The sequence below is a fragment of the Dipteris shenzhenensis genome, chromosome 30 (genome assembly GCF_047967505.1).
Source record: "Dipteris shenzhenensis isolate YYH24624 ecotype China chromosome 30, Dip_SZ_1.0, whole genome shotgun sequence".
In the NCBI taxonomy this organism is placed as follows: Eukaryota; Viridiplantae; Streptophyta; class Polypodiopsida; order Gleicheniales; family Dipteridaceae; genus Dipteris; species Dipteris shenzhenensis.
Genome location: NC_141625.1, coordinates 6,759,983 through 6,782,176, shown reverse-complemented (window position 1 = coordinate 6,782,176; position 22,194 = coordinate 6,759,983). Strand labels below are relative to the sequence as shown.

At 47.0% G+C, this 22,194-nt stretch overlaps 1 protein-coding gene across 1 annotated transcript in view; it reads right to left on the bottom strand.

Moving 5' to 3' along the window:
* The window catches only part of SBE2.2 (starch branching enzyme 2.2), a 185,093-nt gene that overhangs the window by 59,625 nt on the left and 103,274 nt on the right, over positions 1-22,194 (bottom strand). Inside the window, exons 14-17 of the mRNA XM_087402084.1 lie at positions 8,913-9,023; positions 8,418-8,546; positions 7,987-8,093; positions 7,716-7,860 (exon numbers count right to left, since the gene is read on the bottom strand). Coding sequence (XP_087258210.1) covers positions 7,716-7,860; positions 7,987-8,093; positions 8,418-8,546; positions 8,913-9,023 — 492 coding nt within the window. The remainder of the gene's footprint in view (positions 1-7,715; positions 7,861-7,986; positions 8,094-8,417; positions 8,547-8,912; positions 9,024-22,194) is intronic.

Genomic DNA, 22,194 nt, shown 5'->3' with positions numbered 1-22,194 from the left:
TTTGCACGAAATGCACTCGTCTCCTATGGCAGGACACGTGGGTATCACTAAGACATGAAAAGATCATACAAAGCCTAATCTCTAGGATGGCATGTGGCGGGATGTGGTTAAATATGTCATTGAATGCTTGCCTTGCCAACAGAATAAGGTGGACAACCAGCTACCCACAGGTTTTTCACAGCCAATACCTATTCCAAAAGGCACATGGACTCACATAGCAATGGATTTCATCATGGGGTTGCCTTCAAGGGATGGGATAGCATTTATGAGTCCCCATCCACCAGTTGCATAGCCTATAGATCCGCTGCTCTCTAGGTGTGCCTGCAGCTCTCCCTGCCTCAATCCTCAATTGATGGGACAAGACCTGCATCTACCAAATGGCAATCCTTAGTGCATGAGACTCCTCTGTCCTCTAGTTACTAGGGTCTGATGATGCGTTAATCCTTGATACTCTCAAGAACTGGTCACGATAGAATTGGATCTTGGTTGGAAACTCCTGGTTCCTCCAAGTCCAACACGTACAGAGCTGGAGGAGGCCTAACCGTATAATATGGTTAATCTCATCTCCTGGGATCAACTTGGAGGTGCATTCATGCTGTTCTAAAAGAGGGGAAGCCGTTCCATATGAATACCTTAACTAGCAAACCATGCGGATACGCATGCATACGATGTTGTCGTGCCCCTGCTCTTTGCTAATCGTTTGGATGACCCTAGCACCAGCCTCGGCAATCTCCAATTACGCAATGCCCAAACTCTATAGAGGAATGTCATTGTCTCAAAGATGGCATCAATCTAGAGCGGTGTCATGGTGAACTCTACCTATACTATCTAATGGGGAACTCACGACTTACTCCAAATTAGTCTAGACCCAATGTGGCTAGAGAGGAAGTATGGAAGCAGGTCCCCTCAGTAGTTTGGCAGGGCCTTAACAGACGGTTAGAGGCTCCTTTCACACATGAGGAGTTCTGGGAGGCCCTTCCATCCCAGAAGTGCCCTCGCGAGGATGGCCTAACCCTGACCTTAATGATTAGTGGAGGCCACACAGGCAAGGCCTTCCCTCTCTCCCGCTCAGTGAGGCAGGGCTGCCCGTTGGCCCCTTATGTTTTGCTTTTTGTGGCAGAGGCCTTAGGTTACTTTCTCAGGCACCAGGAGAAGCTCCTTGACTCCGAGTTCACAGATGACATATCGCTCTATGTGGATGGCTCTATGGCCAGCCTTGAGGGGGTCAGAGGGGCCTTAGCCATTTATTGCGAGGCTTCCAAAGCTCGCATCAATTGGACCAAATCCGTTTGTTTCTTCACATGCTCGGAGGACACATAGGTGGTTCGAGATGGGGGAGCTGATTTGGACTTTCGTTGGATCTCGAGACAAATGACAACGCGTTAGCTATGCTACCAGGTAGGCATTGACATTTCAGCACAGCAACAATTCAGCCCGGTCCTAGAGAGTGTCAGGGGGAAGCTCTTATATTGGAGCTTGGCCAAACTCTCGCTTTTGGGTCATGCACTAGTGATAAACCAAGTACTCCTAGCCACAGCTTGGTACATCGCCGCGTGTTGGTGTTTCGAGGCTGCTTAGAGCAACAACGGCACCTAGTACGAAACTTCCTGATGGCAGATGCACTAGTTGTGGGGATGGAGTTTGGCAAACCATCAGGCACTATCTTTAAGAACACCTCTCTACACAATGGATCTAGTTGGCGGCCCTCAGGATTGTTGCTAGCATCTAGAGGATGAGCTGGGATTTCACGTGGGGGATGGTGTCCTGGCTCACGGAGGGAGGCGATGCCTTTGCGATCGACCCAATAACGCCAGCTTATGAGATACACGAACAGCAAGTTTCCCGGATTAAGATCCATGACGCCGTTCACGCCCACCCGTTCACGCCCACCAGCTCTCCCGCAGGATGGTGTTTGGGAGACCGTCTCTAGCATCACTGCCTGGAACGTATGGGTGGCAAGATGCAGCAGGGTGATGGAGGGCCAGTCGATCCCTCCGACGGCTACTCTAGTAGCCATCTGGCAAGATATCATCTTCACATTTCGCGCCATTTGGGAGCGCGATACTCCAAGCTCGAATGCGACTGTTGCTAGGCAGGAGCGCTTCTGCCAGACATGGTCAACAGGAGTTTTCTCCACCCTTTCCGCGAGGGTATTCGTTGGGCATACAGACCACCAGCATGGTTGCTAGCTCTTGTTTCAGATTCTCTATAAGCAATGAGCCATGAGATCCAGAAACAGATGGTTGTTCTTGTAACTGGCAACCAGTTCTTTTCTTTGTTTTCATCGACAGCTTCTCTTGGAAGTTGGTTGTATGGTCTTTAAAAGCATTAATAGAATCTACATCTTCTTGCCAATAAAAAAATGGTTGTGTCACTCTACGGGACATAGGATGATGTACCTAGGGGAAATGACACACTGCAATGAAGATCGATCGTGCATCCAGTAGCTGGGCTCGTATTTATGTATGTTGTGCATGCTCGTGACCCGGAGCCCGTGACCCAACAGCTCAGATAGAGGGTTGACACACAGATCACACTTGGAGACATCCCCTCCTTGTTTAGAGTTGGAGCCCGATTGACGGGGGTCAGAGTAGCCCTGGTTAGACGCAGAGCTACGACCAGGAGACGTGCCAGGGCTGCACCTCTGAGTGGCCGACAACACTCTATTGCCGACTTCATGTCTCCACTGCCTCATCCATCCTAATATCTTGCTGTTGCTGGGGATGATGATGATATTAATGATGATGCTGAGATTGATATATAGTCGACCATCGACATGACTATGTTGTACTTAGGACTTAGTACTGCCATTCTGCATTTTTTGCATTTTTTGCATTTTGCATTTTGCATTTGTATGGACGCTCGTTCAGTAGCTCCACTACCACAGCTCGTTGTATCAGAATTTTCACAGTCTCATAGACCCATCGGTCTTCCGAAGACTTTAATAAACTTTCTTTCTTTCTTTCTTTCTTTGTATCACCTATATAAATGGTCTCGAATGTGATCTAGAGAGAACTGCCACTCCTCTTGAGAGCCCTCTATCCCACTATCTCTCCTCATTTCTCTCCTATGGGCTGGCTCCCAAGTGTATCCTATCATTGTGGGCCCCCTCTTTGGACTCTCAAATCACTCAGTGTAGAAAACCATGTCTCTGTCAATGTAGATCTCTGAGAAACCCCGTGGGTCAGTGCCATTATAATTCTGCACTACCATCTTCAACATATTTTGTGCTCTCATCTCATGAGTCAGACACCGTCATGTGTTGTCCACTTTCCCTTTCCTTTCTTCCCTATCTGCCCTCTCTCAAACGATCACTTCCGGTCTCTGCAGGCTGCCCATGACCATCCCCTCTCTCCTAGTCTCTTGCTGTGGAGTGTCGAGATCGTGATGTGAGAAAACCCCGGTGCCCTTCAGTGCTGCCCTCATGCTGCCCTCATGCTCATAAGGGTGGATCCATCTACGGTTATCAGTAGTTTCACTACCATGGGCCACAGTAATGCATCTGCTTTACCCCCCCTCCAAGTTGCTTCGCAATTGAGGTGGACCCCCATCTTGGCAAATAGAGCTTGATTGTATTAGAGTCCCCGTGAGACCCTTCAAGATCTATGGGACTCGTGACCGCTATTCAAGTAATAGAGGTCTCTTACATCCCATTGAAAGCCTTGCAAAATTGTTATGCACTTAGTAGTTATGTGCTAGGATTGTGTGCTAGACCAAGTACCTTCTTGCGGTGTTCCACGGTAGGCACCGCTTGGCCTTATATGCTCAATCTACTCTTCTACTTCTCCTTGCCTTTGGATCAGTGTCTGTTGCAACCCTTCTTCCTCTCCCGTCTCAAGCCATGACTTGGCCTCCTCTCGCCTCTCCGATTCTATCTCACCCCTCATGCCAACGTCTCCCTCATCACTCACCGCAACTTGTCCCTTAACAATATCTCAAGTCCCCTAGTTGGGGCTCTTCCCTACTCTTGCTCACCTCAACCTTCATAAAAAATCACATCCATGGCACCATTGCTCCTCATGTCGCCTGTTGCTTAGCTCTATCCTTGCTAGATTTTAGCTATAACAATTTGTTCAGCACCATCCTCCCATCTCCCGGATTGCTTTCTAACCTCTTGGATTTGAGCTACAACAACCTCTCCAGCATCATCCCCCCTCTCAAATTGCTTTCCATTCACAGCATCCCCGGTTTGAGTTCCAACATTCCGGGCACCAACTCTATAGAGCTTAGCCAACTGGTGCAGCTCACAAAACACAATCAATTCCTAGAGTCATCCTTGGCATGTACATGTGGCTGTTTTTATGTGTGTATGCATGTATTTGTATATGCATGTGTATCTTTGTGTGTTCGGTCACAGTGCACACCTACAAAACCACATTCACACACTCACATATGCATAGAGAATCAATATAGCATAGCTTTGCATCTTAGGAACACATGTTCATCTTCTACCTCCCCTATGGGGCATATTTTGCGAGTTCTTTCTTCTTCGGGATCTTGAATCTTGCCCACCTACCCCTCTCCACCTCTAGATCATGGGAACTCGTTCCGATTTTGTAGCGTAGATGCCTTTTGAACATTGATGTCTTCTAAAAAATACTTTTGCATTCCAGACCTGTCCATTGGGTGAATCTCCTATTTGTACAACTGCATTTTTGTCCTCTGTTATGCAACAATTTCTTTAGCATTTTCAGTGTTACTATCCCCCTAATTTCACATGCTTCCTCTGGTATATCAATGGCTATTATGCCCCATGATTCCATCCATTTCATTCCATCTCTATGTCATCCCGTTATTTGCATAGCTTCCATTGCCTTCAATGATATCCTACTGGCGTCCATCTTCTCAACTTTATTGAGGTAAGCCATATATTGGCATAATGTGTCTCCCTCTAGAGGTATCATACCAATCTCAACCACTAGAATGGGGTAGAATGTATGTGCCTTAACCCCTAGCTCCACTATGGGTCTTTTGTGTGTAGTTTTTTTCCTTTCCCAGTAGGTCCCAAACAGTCGGGTGCCCAAACAAGACATCCATAAGGATCACTGTTTCACAAGTATGGTGTTTTGAAACTTCCTGGTTTTCCAATCCAGAGATGTGCCTTCCTGCAATTATTTTGGAAGCTGTACAAAGCTTTCAAACCTCCAGAATTCGCCTTTCCAGACATGCATTCCATTTGTAGTTGTCTATAAATTACGCAAATGCATTCCATTTGTAGTTGTCTATAGATTCCAACTGTACATATTTTTATGCATTGACTATTTCCAAGGGCTCTCCTTCGAAGGTGACATCAATTTATTTGTTTTACGGGTCCCAATCACCATTACTTTTGCCTTGTTTATGTTGACCTGCATTCCCGAATGTCTGCAAGACACCCCAGTGCATCCACATGCGCTTGCATGTTCTTCTCGTTCTTTGCAAAGAAAGCTATCTCATCTGCGTGAATAAGCATTAGTAGGGTATATCCTGCAATCTCGACACCCTCCTTGCTGTGTATTCTCATCCAATCTTCCAAATCATCAATAAAGACGCCAAAAAGAGTTGGCGAGATGGGACAACCTTAGTTGACCCCTACCTTATTGCTTATGAAAGCATTTTCCTTGGAACATGATCCGTCTACTATTAGTGATTGTGCTAACTCTACTAAAACCTTCTCATAAAGTCGGTACGCGGCCTCTCTCAGTTCTTGAGGAACTTAAAACTTGCCCAACCCTTCCCATAGCTCTTTACGTCGTAACTGTATCGAATGCTTTCTTAAAATCCACAAAACAGAAATAGATGGCCTCATTTTTGTGCGTGGCTCCCTCTGATGCAGCCCTTGTAGCAACCAAGTGGTCTACCGACAAGTGTTTGGTCCGAAATCCTACCTGGGATGGTGCCCTAACTCCCTGTTCCTCCACCCATTTGCTGATTTTCTGCTGAAGGATCGTGCGATACAGCTTGGCCATTAGACTGCTCACCATGATTGTCCCATCTCGTTGTCCACCGACCCCCCCCCCCCGGGCTTCCTTGTGGATCGGTACAACTAAGCTACCATTCTGATGGGAACCCTTCTTCTAGAGCCATATTCATGAGTTTGGTAAGCACCTTCTTTGTCCTCTTCCCTCCCTATGTTGGCATTTCCGGCACCCACCCTTGTATTTCTGGAGCCTTCCCATTAGCTAGCTTTTCTAGACCTTTACCCACATCCTCTTCTGTTGTGATGTCATTTGATGTCTTGAGAGTATAGTCATGGTTGAATTTCTCTTCCCCGTCTCTTTCGTAGAGGCTTTTGACATAACCATATAAGAGATCATTTTCACTTTTCCCTTTCTGTCCTTGTGTTTTCTTCTCCATTTTCTGTTCCATGTTGATAACCTTACCATAACCATATTCTATTTTGTTGTCATTCTCTGTCCCATGCTGATTACTTTAGCATACCCTTTTTCTGTCTTGCTGTCCATAGAGGGCATTTTCTGAACCATTTCATTCATGGTATCCTTCAGATGCTTGACCTCTTGCCCTTAGAATAGTGTTCTCATTTTGCATCTTTATCATTGTCTCGTACATCTGTCTTTTAGTGATCCAGTAAAAGTTGGAGTACGGAGTCATATTGCCCCGGGTCTTACTGCTCAAGCTCTTTTTTGGGGTGAATATAGCTTCCAATGCCATTCTTTCTATGTATATTTCTACTAAAACTGTTTGTACTGCTCTATTTTCTGATTAGAAGTGAATTCTTCTGTTCAACAGTGATATTCTCTGATGCGTTCTCCAAGCCAGCAGCGTGCAGTCAGCCCTCTGGCCTTGCTCAGCTAACAGGATGCGAGGAAGTGGCTGCAAACAGTAAATGGGGGTGCACTAGATAAACAAGATACATACCCTTTTATGGACACATGCATTGAAATGAGACAAACTTGTAAAAGCAGCTGGAATTGCAACCTGACAAAGCTTGTGATAACGTAAGTCCTCGTTCCCTGCTGTGCCACATGGCAGTCCCTGACTTCTGTACAAAAGTATTAATGCTAGCAGAGCACCCAAAGCCATTAAGATACAAGTTACGTGTATACAAGGCTACTGCTGTGCCACATGGCAGTCCCTGACTTCTGTACAAAAGTATTAATGCTAGCAGAGCACCCAAAGCCATTAAGATACAAGTTACGTGTATACAAGGCTACTAATACCATCTGCAGTTGGAAACAGCATAAGCAAAGCCAATTAAAAGGTAGTATCGGCAATAGCACAAAATCGTGTGCCCCCAAAAAGCACAACCAGGAATTTCTTTCTGACTGCCACAATACTATGAGCTGCTCTGAACACTTCCAAATTTTCCACTCTAGGAAGGACCATTAGGGATAAAAAGGCCCTTAATGGGCACGACCTAAACAGTCTCATCATACAAGTAAATTATTATTGTTTTTTTTTTTTCAAGAAAGAGACTAGTATTAAGTAAGAGAAAAAACCCGCGAGAGCAAGCTCAAAGCGGAATACATCATGAAACCATGAGGATAAATAAACCCCCTCAAAATAAGGTGGAAAACAACCAAGGCTGAGGCTGAAAGTGCCACCTCAACCCTGTAAGAGTCTCAGAGAAGAAAGAAGAATCCTTCCATTCCCTGAAGAAAGCACTCCTAGCCGAGGCTGCACGGGAGTCCCCCTGCATGCTCGTCCATACAGCCATCAAAAAATTATTATTGTTTTACTATTGCCCTTTTGGATAATTGCTCTGGAAGCCTTACCTTGTCCATAAGCCAAAATGCAATGGTCTTATCGCCAACAAGGGCCTGATCGTGGCTTTCAGCATAGGCGACACATTTCTCCATCCACCTTCTATTGGTCAAGGTGTACACTATGTCGCCCATTTGCCAATATTCATCCTGTTTCCTGAAAGACATCCAACATTTTCTTCTTATGAACAGACACAACCACCATTGCTCTATGCTGGAATTCATTAAGAACAAATCAACTTAAAACGATTGTTCATCATTTTTAAAGAATGGAGCCACTCACTTCGAAAGTAATTCAATCCATTTATCTGCAATTGCCATATGAAGCCTGTAGTCAAAGCCTACACCTCCATCTGCAACAGGGATTCCAAAGGTTGGCATGCCACTCACCTGCCATAATTCCAGACACCATCATGTTTCCCCATTCTTTTATTAAAACACATATACAAGCCCTATTAATAAACTGTAATCCACAGAAAGCATATAACTGTCCTCAAAATTTTGTGACCTATACATAAGCAGAAACATGATTCGGAAATCTCAGCAATCAATTATTTATACAAGAAGACAGTTAAATTCCGAAGAAAAGGGCACCTATCAGACCTCATAATGCTGACTCACACAAGGCTTTTGCAGAACAATGGACTTTCCACATTTCTTGTGCAAAATATGAATCATGAACAGAAAGAGGAAAAATAGTAGAAAAGGTAGTACATCCTCTCCAACTGTTATTGCATTTGGGTACAAAGCATGGATCAGATCATTGGCGAGCATCAGGTAATTAACAGCATCAACATCCGTTGTCAGTCCGAAATATTCATTGTAGTTACCAGTAAAGGAGACCTGATACATACAACAATTTGTAAAAAGAAATAAGCATGTCAAATCGTTGATATCAAATGTGACAACCAGAAAAAGAAATGGCAGATCCAACAGTGTTATGAATATTTATAAAGATACAGGTCATTGAGTTTACTGTTCCACAAGAAGATATACGGCCCACTACACCTATTCATAAAACCTTTCAGCGAAGCTTTCTCTCTCTCTCTCTCTCTCTCTCTCTCTCTCTCTCTCTCTCTCTCACACACACACACACACACTTTTTTTAAAAACCAGTATGCAACTCCTGTTACTAATTTGAACACCAGCTTGCCCAAAAAGGAGAAAAAGCTTTTTAAGGAAAAAGAGACGTCACCCAAACAAACACACCTGAAGTCCATGATGGGTATACATCATCGATGTTATCCCATCATATCTAAATCCATCAAACTTGTATTCTTCCAACCACCACCTTGCATTTGATAGTAGGAAACGTAAAACCTAATAAGCCACAACAGAAAATGATGAGAACTTTAACTTTCTTCTCTAGCAAATATTGCCACACTCGAAGATAGCAAGAACACACAATATATGCACAAGGAAAAGCCACTGAAAATACATTTCTTTTAGGCGTAAGACATAAAATCGCAATGGAAGCTAATTGTAAAGCATGTTTAACAAAGTGCATGCCCTTCTAAGAATAGACTGGTTCCAATCTTACAATGGTTCTGACCAAATAAGGAGGAATTGAAAAGAAGGTATATACATCCATGCATATTTATGACATGTCGGAAACACTAATTGAAAGGATCTATCTAAAAGACAAATCAGCACTGGTAGTCTTATTGGCTGGCTGCTGGGCATGGTCACATCTTAATGCATAGATGACCTGGCACATATTAACGCTTCTTTATTCCTGCGAAGAAACAATTACCTCTATCCAACTATCCCTTCACAAAGATATAAACTCTAAAATAAATAACTCCAAGGTCCAAAAAAGCAGCTTCCAAAAGCAACAGAAAGAACCAACATACATGCGAGTCGTGACCCTCCCAGCGAATCCCTGACATAAACCTGAATGTCACACATAGCCCCCTCTTGTTTAAGTTAACAACAAGATCACACCCTCTTGTTAATGTAAATCACCAGACTTTGGACACTGTTCTAATTAACAAAAAACAAGATCAAGCAGATACAAGTAATATATACAAAGCGTAAACAACTAGTGAGACCAAAGGATTACCCTTTGATACCAAGCTGTTTGCTCTAAGGCCACTCTCCTTAGTCGACAATAGTGAGTACATCAAGATAAAGCAATGATATCTCAAGCATGCTATATTGTAAGAACCAATGCTGACAAGGAACAATTCTACAAACTGCGATTGATTCATGACCTGGCTAAGAACAAAGATGGTTACCCTTTTCCACATATGTATCCATCACACAAAGTGGATGTGAGATATTGAACGCTAGACATGCTTTCCATCATGTTGTATTTCTAAATGATCAACTAGCCACACTATGAAAACTGTCAAAAATATATACAGCATATTCAAGGGCACTGGTTGATGTGGCAAATATCAAGTATGGGAAATCTATGCTCTGTCAGTGCCTTGCGTATGGGATGGGTTGATTGATAAAGATCATACTTGCGTGCCCCAAAGGGAAGACAAGCCATCCTTGGGAGCCCAACTTATATACCTTTGTAAGACTAGAATAAGTGCAATCATACAAATTTAGATTTTTGGTTGAACTAAAGATCAAAAATCTACACAGAAAATAAAAGAGAAAATAAAAGAGAATATGAAAGAGAAGAAAAAAGAGGTAAACAAAAACTTTTAAGAAAAACAAAAGGAAGACATACTTAGCAAGCAAAGCAACACTTATGTCGTCAATAGTGCCCAAGCATAAGCAGCTAAAAAGCCTAAAAAGCCTTCTAAGAGAAAGGTCCGCCCAAGTTGGCTGCCACAAGATCTATGTAGGCTATCATCCTAGACAAGACAAGAAAGTTGGGCATTACCAAGTTCACAAGACAAGAAAGTTGGGCATTACCAAGTTCATGTTTCTTGAACTTTAATAAAGCTGATCGGCCTGTCCACAAGAAACATTCACAAGTCTGGAGGAAGTGTCTCTCCCCAGCCATACATATGATTTTACATCTATGTAGAAGCCTTAGTCGCACCCCTTGACCATAGATCCAACCCCACATCTTTATTTGGCAGCTTGCCAGCATGTATGCCACACCTGTGCCATGTGTTGATCCTATTGCTATCCAAACCCCTTGCAGCTCACATAAAGGACCTTACAAGAAAACCTTTGACCACTAGGTTAAGCCACGTAACTCAAACAAGATCTTTACATTGAGACCTGCACTAAATGACATTTGCAGCGAACGCCCCCCCTCCCCCGCTCCCGTCTACCCCCCCTCGCGCCGCGTGGCCCCTCCTTCTCCCCCTCCTCCTTCGCTATCGCCTCCTGCCGTGCCCCTCCGTCCCCCTCTCCGCCCGCCGTCCCTCCCCGCTCCGCTCCTCTCCTCCCCTCTCCGCTCTCCGTTCCCTCCCCGCCCCCCCCCTCGCGTTGCGCTACCACCCCCCGCTGCGGCGCAACGCTGCCCCCCCCTCCCCCCCTTCCTCGCCTCTCCTCCCCGCCCCCTCTCGTGCGGCACTGCCACACCCCCTCCCTTTCCCTCCTCCTCTCCCCCACCCTGTGCTGCGCTGCCCCCCCCCCTCTCTCCTCCTTCCTTCCCTCTGCCACCCGCTCCCTCTTCACCACCTCTCCCCCCCCCCCCGCTTCCCCGTACCTCTCCATCCCTCCCTCTTTCCTCCCCCGCCTCCGTACCACTCCCCCCCCCCTCCTTCGTCTCTACCGTTTCCTTCTCTTTCCCCCGACTTTGGAGCGTTCGCAGTTTGTCGGTGCGGTATGGCGGCCAAGAGCCCGAAACCGGTGGCCCAGACGGACCCCCCCCTCCATCAGCCTACCGCGTAACACTGACAGAGCATCAGGTCTCCTTGGTGAAGCAAGCCGCCATGGACTTCTCCCAAACATCCGTTTATGGGAGAGTCATTGGCTACTCCCCTTCACGAGCAAACATCAGGGACTGGTTGCAGTCCACCCTCTACCTTGAGGACAGCCACATTGAGGAGGTTGCACTCACGAGACGTGGTATCTTTTGGCTCAAGCTCTCCTCAGCACAGGCTGCGAGCGATATGGTCAGGCGATCCCCTACTTCTATGGGTGGGAAGATCATCCTTATGATCCCATGGTATAGGGGTTTCAGTGTAGCGAACTTCGATGCCCGTTTCGGCATTCCTCGCCATCCAGTTACCCTCATTTTCCCAGGCCTCGTAACCGAGCTTCGCCCGATCATCAAGGACCTGGGGGCGCACTTTGGCTGGCCCATGCAGGACACCTACGTTGATGCAGCGGCAGCCCAAGGGGTGCCACGTGTCAAAGTGGCAGTCTTAGATCCGCAGAGTATCCCCTCGGAGTTCGAGATCGAGACGGACACAGGTGTGGTGACGCAACGCATTATGGTCACTGGTCGCCCAGATTAGTGTCTGAGATGCCACAGCTTCGGGCACCAGGCACGCTCCTGCCCTCGCTTCACGAGGACAGAACCTCAGAAGGCCCCCATCCAGGCAACTCAGGATCCCCCCCGTCAGGCATCGACATCCCCTGCTGAAGGGGAAGGCTGGACTGAGGTCAAAAGAAAACGGAAAGGAAACAAAGCAGGACCAAAAAAGCCTTCCCATCTACAGCAAGAACCCCCCCCCTATGGTCACCAATCAGCAGCAGCCCGGTAGGGGGAAGGAGAAAGGGAAGGAGAAGATCAGCCAGCCTCCCCCTCATCCTTCACCCCGCCCTCCCTCCCCTCCCCCCTCCTCCTCGGTCCCCCGACCTCCACCCCCTCCAGGATCCCCCCCAGTATCGGTGGTTTTCGCTCCCCTCTCTTCCTCGAGCATGATCCAGAGGGAACCCCCCTCTCCGCCTGCGCCACCTGCAGCCCCGAGGCCAACACAGACCTCCCCCGCGCCTATCCCTCCTGGCCCGACGGAGGGGAGAGGCCCTTCCCCGCAGAAGGCCAGCACCACTCCAGCTTGTTCAACAGCCAGCACCCCTCTCTCTGGTTCAGACTCCTCATCTTCGTCCCCACACCCAAGGGCTGCTCCTAGAGCTCTACCTTTGGAGTTTTACTGAGCAGGACCTTGGGATTATCTGGATGCAACGGGTATTGGCTCCTTCCCTGCATGCCTAGACATCAGCATCTTCTTCCTCCGTAAGGGGGCAGAGGGTAAGGTGTCTGTCCTTGCCCCCCACGATGGTCCTAGCTATTCCTTCACTATCACCAGTGACGGGAATGAGCAATGGATGAATGAAAATGTTTGGGAGACGATTCGAGATCAGTCCCAGGAGCAGGTGCAGGACTGGATCGGTAGCAGAGCAGCGGAGCTTCTTCAGCAGCAGTGGAAGGAGGGTGACGTTCGTCTGAGATGGCGCCACAGCGCCAAACGATTCCGCCTTTTGGTCATTATTCGGCCGCCTCTCGAGTGGGTCTACGCAGAAGGGCTCTGCCCATGGAGGACCTCAGAGGTAGCGGGCTTCTACAGTATTTCCCTGGCAGAGGCGTCGAGCTGGTTAGAGAGAGCTTACCACCATGGGACGAAACCCAGTTTTAGAGGATGGGTCCGATGATCCGGCCTCTCCTTCGAAACCCTCACAGAAGCGCCTTCGTCTGCACACTGGACATCCTCCGACCACCTCGACATCGACCGCAAGCAGACATCTACTTGTGGCCCATCTCCCCTCTTCATGAGTATACGCATTATCTCTTGGAACGTCAATGGGTTCCACTCATCAGGAACCCGCGGCCGCAGGAAGATGGTGCTCAGACAGGAAGCTCCGGCCAGCCTTGGTGGGAAGGGTAGATGTGCTCCTATTGCAGGAACACAAGCTTTGGGCTTCTCAAACCAGTAATTGTGGGAAGGTCCTCACAGGACGCTCCCACACCATCTGGGTACCTTCGATTGGCGAGCAGGGGAGGAGTGGGGGTGTTGTACCTCCATCGACGCTTCTCTAGTTCAGCATGTGTGTGGTTTTGGCACCCTGACTCCGGGACGAGCGCTTTGGGTGGGCTTGAATATTGAGGGATCCCGTATCGGCATCCTCAATATCTATGCCCCGACCGACCTCAGACGGAGAGCCACTTTTTGGAGCTCTTTGACATACTTATTGCCAGAGATGGATTCTTGGATTGTAGGAGGGGACTTCAATAACCTTGAGACCTTAGAGGATCAGCAGGGACGGGGCCCAGAGTTCCTCGGTATAGCTCAGGTGGAGCAAGCAGATTGGGACTCCTTCCTGTTCGCAGTGGGAGGTTGGGACAGCTGGAGGGAGCCTTTCTTTCGCAGATGGACAGGGAGTCTGGACTTCTCTTGGGGTTACACGAGGGAGGGAGGCAGACTTCTGGACCAGTTGGACCGTTTCTATATCAGCGTTTGGGCGCTTGGCAGAGGTGGAGAGTCAGGAGTGGTTCCAGGGACGACACTCTCTGACCATGCCCCAGTCATCCTAGTCCTAGACTCAGCCTCTCACTCCTCACCTCCACGCTCATGCCGGATCCTAGACTCCATATACTCCAGAGTAGTGGTTCGCAGCAGGATAGTGGACCTGTGGGAGCAGGATTGGGACCCTATGGGGGATATGGCAGCACAGGTAGCTCAGGCGCTTGCCGAGTCTAGTCTCATCTGTCAACAGGAGGCGATTCAGGTCAGGCAGCAGTGGTGGGCGAAGGAGAGGGGTCTCAGACGAGATCTCGCCTCGATTCAGCGGATGCAACAGTCTTCTCCAGGCTCTAAGGAGCTCAGACGAGGAGCTCAGACGGCAGGAGGTTCGAGCCCAAGCCATGCTAGAGGAGATCACCCAGCGACGCTCAGAGTTCTCGTTTCATGCTTCCAAGTCCTTCTGGGCTAGGAAAGGCGACAGGATGTGCAGAGAGTTCTTCAGGACTCATGGCCAGAGGTCAGCAGGGGAACGGCTCCGATCTCTTAGAGCGCAGGATGGTAGTGTCAGGATAGATCCAGACGAGGTCCGAGACTTGGCGACAGATTTCTACAGATCCCTGTTCCAGCAGAAGCCCCCAGACCCTCGTGGCCGCCTATGCAGGGAGGAGGTGTGGAGGTATACACCATTGCTCGTGCAGCCTAGCATGAGTGATTCCCTTCTCGCCCCTTTCACCACGGTAGAGATGCAGGATGCGGTGAGCGCTATTGATGGGCAGAAATGCCCAGGTGAGGATGGCCTCTCTAGAGCTTTCTTCACCACCTTCTGGGAGCAGGTCCACCAGCCCTTGCTCGCAGCCTCCCAGCATATCTTCTCCAGCGGACAGATGCCAGAGAGACTTGCGACAGGCTTGATTTGCCTCATCCCCAAAGGGGGGGACCGTCAGGAGATCAGACAGTGGCGCCCTATCACCCTCCTCCCGACTGCCTACAAAATCCTTGCCAAGATGATCAGTGGCCGCATCTGCCCCCTGCTACATGACTTGATCCATGACACCCAGACTGGTTTTGTCCAAGATCGCAGCATTTTGGACAACATTTTCACGTTCTCAGAGGCGACGGAGTGGGCCCAGTACAGTGGCCAGCACCTTGCCATCCTCCTTCTTGACTTTGAGAAGGCGTACGACAGGGTAGACTGGTCCTTCTTGGAAGGTACACTCTCTCGGTTCAGTTTCCCAGACGAGTGGATCAGAGGTATTGCTAGCCTCTACAGGTCGGCCTCCAGCCGGGTTATCATCAGCGGCAGGATGGGGGAGAGATTCACCCTCGAGCGCTCGGTGCGTCACGGCTGCCCGCTTGTGCCCTACCTCTTCCTCTTTTTTGCGGAGGCCATGACTCACTTCCTACGAGCCCGTACCACTGGTCTTCGCGGGATGCGCCTCCCTATTCAAGACGATGCAGAACTTCTGGACTCCGAGTATGCAAACGACACAACCCTATATGTGCAGGATGATATCGAGTCACTAGAGCGAGTGAGACTGTCCTTAGAGGGTTTTTGCCTAGCCGCTGGGGCGAAAATCAATTGGCATAAGTCAGTTGGTTTTCTTACGAATCCGGGAGCCAGCTCACAGTGGGGTATTTTCCTGGGGTTTCGCTAGATCCCTAGAGGACAGACAACACGTTACCTGGGATTCTAGGTAGGCCTGGACATCACGTCGGCTCAGCAGTTCTTACCGGTCCTAGCCTCCATACGACGAAAGCTAGCCTTCTGGAGCACGGCTCGGCTATCCTTGGTAGGCAGGGCCCTTGTGGTCAACTAGGTCCTTCTTGCCACCGCTTGGTATGTGGCCTCTTGCTGGTGTTTCTCGAGATCGTGTGTAGCCCAGCTGAGGAGACTGGTATGGAACTTCCTTTGGTCTAGCTCAAATGGTTCCGGCACCACCAGAGCCTGGGTCGCCTGGCAGACGGTCATTCTCCCCCAGACAGAGGGCGGCCTTGGCATCATAGATCCAGAACTGCAGAGTCAGGCACTACTTGGCAAGTTAGTCATCCGCCGTCTGACCCCTCAAGGGCAGACGTGGAAGCTCTTGCTTCAGCATGGTCTCAACGCGTGTATCCCCCAGAGAGGGGGTTATTGGCAGCCATCTATCCAGTGGATCTTCACTTCTGCCCCATTGACTCAGTCCCGTTCCCCCTTCCTCCGTAGCCTCGTCTCGGTCTCGAGGAAGATGCGACACAGCCTCTCCCAGGTTCCCCCTAGCTGCCAAGAGGAGATAGACAGACAGCCCTTGATCTAGAGCAGCCAGGTGACAGATGATACAGGTCGCCAGCTTGGAGAGAGATCCCATATCCCTTGAGTGCTCTGGGCGCGTGGGCCCGCACGCTCACTTCGGGTTTGGAGGGACATCTACAGCCAGCTGAGCCCAAGCGAGCTGGCAGCAGCAGTAGGTACGGCACGTGGGATCCAAGCTCGACGAGCGGAGATCGATGCTGCCATTCCTGCAGGTTGCAGGATTCCCATGATCACCAGACAGCTCTTCCCGGGAGATGAGAGGTGGCTAGGACAGTTCACACCCCGGGGCACTCCTTTGGTGGTTGCAGGCCTTTTCTCGGACTCCTCGATCCACTTCTTCTCTGTCGCCGATGATAGCCGCCTCCAGAGCAGGGAGGCCGTGATCGACCCCCAACTTCCCTGGCAGCGCCTTTGCATCATAGGGCTGCAAGGGAAAACGTGGCATATAGACCCCCTCATTATGCAGGACCAGGACTGGAGACTTTGGATATGGGAGGGCCGTTCCTTGACAGAGGTGGAGTGGGACCCGCGGGAGTGGCACTGGCTGTGAACATCCACACTTTTCGAAAATGCAAATGTGTGCAATGCATGCAGAATTTGAATGCCGATTGGCCCTCCAATGGGGAAGAGCGCCCTCGTGAGAGTACTTGTTTCTTTTTCGACCTACATGCAAGGTGGGAGAGAGATGACGGATGAATGCAACGTGGTAGAGAAAATGCAACGTGAGATTCACAATGAAAGGGTGATACCCTTTCATTAATGTCCCTTGAGATCACTCAAGTTCCATCTTACCCTTAGCCTATGACCCATGCACCTACCATTCAATGCACTCCAATGCACCCTTTCCCTTTCCTATTGCCCCTAGGACCTAGACACGTGTGTGCACATCTTTATTACTAATCATTGGCCAATGTTACATAGTTTTGGCGGTACTATTTACACCGCTTGATCAATCATAAATACAAACATATAACCGCACCATCAAATTGGCGCCTAACAATAATAAAGTTCTAATGACTATTAATTAACTAAATAATCATTTCTCTTGTCATGACACTCCCTCCTGCTTGAATGAGCAGAAGTCCTCTTCTGGATTATTGCTTGTCTCTTCCTCTTACGTGCATTTTCTCTTGTTACTTCTACCATGGCATCCCCTCTTTGTAATCTGCGAGTATCTGTGGAAAATCTGTAAAGAACTCTTCTTCCATCCATTGTGCACCACTAGCTGGCTGGTTTTTAAACTTCAGTAAATACATATATCTCTTCTTTCCACGAGTACTCTTCTCTTTATGGTACACGATCTGTTCCGGAGTAAGAATGTCAGTCCCATCTTCAAGTTTAGGTTCTTCTTGATGCTGAGTATCCAAAAACGCAGAAGTATCGCCATGGTATCTCTTCAAATTGCTCACATGAAAGATGTTCTTCATACGCCAGTGGGCTGGTAACTTCAGCTCATACGCTCTGGATCCTTCTTAGGGATATAAAGCTGCTGAAATCTGAAATGGACCATAAAACTTCGGTGCTAGCTTGACATGTTTGGTACTTCCTCTCACTGACTTGATTCTTCTTTTATCAATCTTCAATAAAACCCAATCATCCTCCTTGTAATAAACTTCTTTTCTTTTTTTATTGATTGCCTTGGATTGTTGAACCTGGGCCTTCTTAATATGTTCTTTTACCTGCTCAATAACCTGTGACATATCCTCAGCAAACTGGTCAGCAGCAAAAATTCGCTCCCCCAAGTGTGTTATTGGAGTGGGTAAACATTGCCCATAGATGATTTCAAATGGGGCTTTCTTGGTGGAAGTATGTACAGTGTTATTATAAGCAAACTCTAACATGGGTAAGAACTCTGGCCACCTTCTAGGTTGGTCATGGACGTAAGCTCGAAGTAAAGTAATTATGGTTTGATTGGCATTCTCACTTTGTCCATCTCCTTGAGGATGGAAGGCTGTAGTAAATTTCAGTTTGGTTCCGAGATTCTCTAATAGGGCTGTCCAAAAGTTGCTAATGAAACGGCCATCATTATCGGATACAATGGATTTTGGTAACCCATGTAACCTGAAGATTTCCCTAATGAATAACCTTGCTGTTTCAGGAGCAAACAACTCTTTTTTACAGGGAATAAAATGAGCTTGTTTACTCAGCCTATCTATAACAGTGAAAATCTGCTCAAACTAACTAACCTTGGGGAAACCAGACACAAAATCCATTGTAATGTGTTCCCACCTTTCCGAAGGAATAAGCAAAGGCTGCAAAAGACCAGCAGTCTTACTTGTGTCAGATTTAATGCGCTGACATATGTCACATTGTTGAACAAAGGTCGAAACTTCTTTGCGAAGTTTAGGCCAATGGAAGTATCTCTCAATATTGTCAATGGTCCCTCTAATGCCTCTATGTCCAGAATATGGACTCGCATGTAACTCACTCATGACTAGATACCGAAATGTTTTGGGTACACATATCGCACATCCCAAAAATAAGTATCCATCCATGATGGAATAAGCCTCTAAATCTCCGTCCTCATTACGCTGAATCTTCCCATAAATGTCAGCGAAGTCCTCATCTAAAGGATAAGCTTCAACCATCGCTCCTAATGATTTCTCCTTAATCACAGAAACGTGATTAACTTGGGGCCGTCTACTCAAAGCATCAGCTACTAAATTCTCCTTTCCTGGCTGATATTCGATATTTGGTTGCCCAAAGGATTGAATATATTCGCCATTTGATTTGCCTTGAAGAGACAATGGGTTGAGAAAACAAGTGCTTGATACTTTGATGGTCAGTCTTAATCTTGAAAGCAGAACCATATAAATAATGCTTCCATAACTTTAGAGCATGAATGACTGCCAATAACTCCTTCTCATACGTGATATATTTCAATTCAGCCCCTTGAAGTTTTCTACTCTCATAAGCAATGGGATGCCCTCCTTGCATCAACACTGCTCCAATCGAGGTACCACTTGCATCCGTACATACAACAAAGAACTCTTTGTCCATGTCCGGAAGTGTTAACACTGGTGCAGTCACCAATGTTCTCTTAAGCTCCTCAAAAGCTACTTGGTAAACCTCTCCCTACTCATACAAGGAATGCTTCTTCAACAAATCTGTTAGTGGGGAAGTAAGACGTGCAAAATTCTTAATGAATCTGCGATAATAACTACACATCCCTAGGAAGGATCTCAGCTCATGTATGTTTTTGGGTATTGGCCATTCAATTATGGCCTTGACCTTTTTAGGGTCAACCCGAATCACCTCGGCAGACACAATGTGTCCCAAATACTCTATTTCTGTCTTCTTGAACTCACTCTTCTTGGTATTTAGGAACAATCGATCCTTCCTTAGGAGCTCCATCACCTTAGCAAGGTGATCCTTATGCTCTTCCTCATTCTGGCTGAACACTAAAATGTCATCAAAAAAGACTGACAAATTTTCCCAAGTAGGTCGCAAAACCCTTCTCATCAGCCTACTAAAAGTGGCTAGAGCATTAGTTAGGCCAAAAGGCATGACCAAAAACTCATAATGTCCAGTGAGAGTGCGAAAAGCAGTCTTATGTTCATCCCCAGCTTTCATACGAAGTTGATGATAACCAAATTTCAAATCCAATTTGCTAAAAACTTTAGCACCTTTAAGCATATCCAATAAATCATCCACTCTTGGAATCGGATACCGGTTCTTAATCGTAAGTTTATTCAAAGCACGGTAATCTATACACATACGATATGATTCATCCTTCTTCTTAACCAATAATACAGGTGCTCCAAATGGAGAACTGCTTGGTCGAATCAGGCCTTTTTGCAACAGATCTTCAATTTGTTTTTCTACCTCCTCCATTTCTATCCTGTTCATCCTATATAGGGCTCTACATGGAGGAGAAGCTCCTGGCTCTAAGTCTATGGCATGATCATCTTCTCTCTCCATAGGCAATTCGAATGAGCCATCTCTTGAAAATCGATCCTCATAAGCTCTAAGGAACTCATTTCTCTTCCAATCTTCTTTTGAGATATGAAGATCTCGTGAATCCCGTATATACACAAGATTGCAATCTACCCCTCTTTTTACCAATCTTTTCACTTGGGTAGGAGTAATCAATGGAATTGTATACACGTCTCGATCCCCTACGATCCTTATGTACAAAGCAACAATGATGAGTATGAGGATGAATAGCAGGGTTAGAATCATACCGCCATGGTTTACCTAGAATCATGTCAACGTCTTGTAAAGGGGCTACTAGAAAATCCCTTTGATCTCTATATTTTTGTATACGAAAAGGAATATTCCGTACTATGGATGTGTCTTCTTCATTGTGTCCCCTAAAAGCTCCTGAAAGCGACATGTTTTTTATAGGTTCTGGTTTAAGATGGAGTAATTTTACCAATCTATCACTTACTAAGTCATAATTACATCCATCATCTAGGAGAACCACTATTCTCTGTCCATTCACGAATCCATACACCTTAAAAAGATCATGAGGCCCAAAGGTATTGGCTGAATGGACAGCATTCACTATTGGCTCAATAGTCACAGTAGATTTCGAGGGTGAGTGACAAGGTAGAAGTCTCACCCTCCTGCTTGGATGCCTTGGCTTTTCCTTTTACTGAATTCGTCTTGGCAATCTTAGCCAAGAGAACGGGACACTTATGCCATACGTGCCCTGGCTTATGTTTCTTACACCCGAAACATTTTCCTTCCTTAATCAACTTCCTCTTCTCTTCGTCAGTCATAGAAGGAAATGGCACCCATCCAGGGCGTGATTGGCTGTTCACATTCCTTACAAGAGCTTTACCCTTCCCTTTATTATTCTTAAACCGGTTTGGTTTCCTAAAAGTGGGCATATTATTGGTCTTAGATGATGACCCATACTCCTTATTGAAGGGTTTACGAGGATTCAATTTTCTCTCGGCTATTTCAGCCAGCTTAGTGAGGTCCTTAAGCATGGTCGGGTTAAACATTTTAACCTCGTACCTTACTTTTGCGCTTAAAGCTGCTAAATACTTCTTTCTCCTATCTTCCTCACTCTTTTCGGGTAACTCTAGAGAGAGTTTCCAAAATCTGGCTGTAAAATCTGCATTACTCTCATTATCGAACTGCCTAAACCTCTCCCAATGAAAGGTTAGGTTCTCTTCATGCCTCGGTGGCATGAAAGTGGCTTTCAATTGCTTCACGAATTTAGCCCATTCATGAATAGGCTCTTTTCCTGTTTGTGACAAGGACCACCACATAAGAGCATCCTTCTGCAGATGCAATGTGGCAAGAGCAAGCTTCTCTTGCTCGGTCTTGTCTTGATGGGCAAAGTATAGCTCAAAATGACGAATCCAATTGAGGATTTTGTCAGCCTCCCTTGCTCCATCATATTTGGGGAACTCAATTCTCTCTCGCGGTTGGAATTTGGACCTCTTAGAAGGGTTACTCAACTCTTCATACCCGAAGTTTAAAGTCCTCTTAGTCCCCAATCTTGTCATAATGGACTGCTCAATCATATTGCTAAGCTGGAAAACCAGCTTATCAACAGGAGTCTCCTCTCTTCCTCTTGCACTTGGATTATAATCCATGTGTATTGGGTTTTGAGTTGAAGGCGTGAACTCAGCCCCTTGTTCTTGGTTGGTATCATTTCTTCTTTCATTACGAAAGCAGAACTCCCTATCAAGAGATTCTTGAAGGAGAGACTGCTGTAAATCTATTTGTGGGTTATCATACTCAAGATGTGTATAACTCTCACCTAATCCATCCTCTTCAAGAGGGGGTGAAGGTGTTCTTTCTCTCTCTCCTTGGGGTAATGGAGGAAAAGGAATACGTTCATTGTTATATGTCCCTTCCCCTTCCATTCTTTCCTTTTAGTAATACAAGAGAGAAAATGTCTTGCTGTAATTTCAAAAAAAAA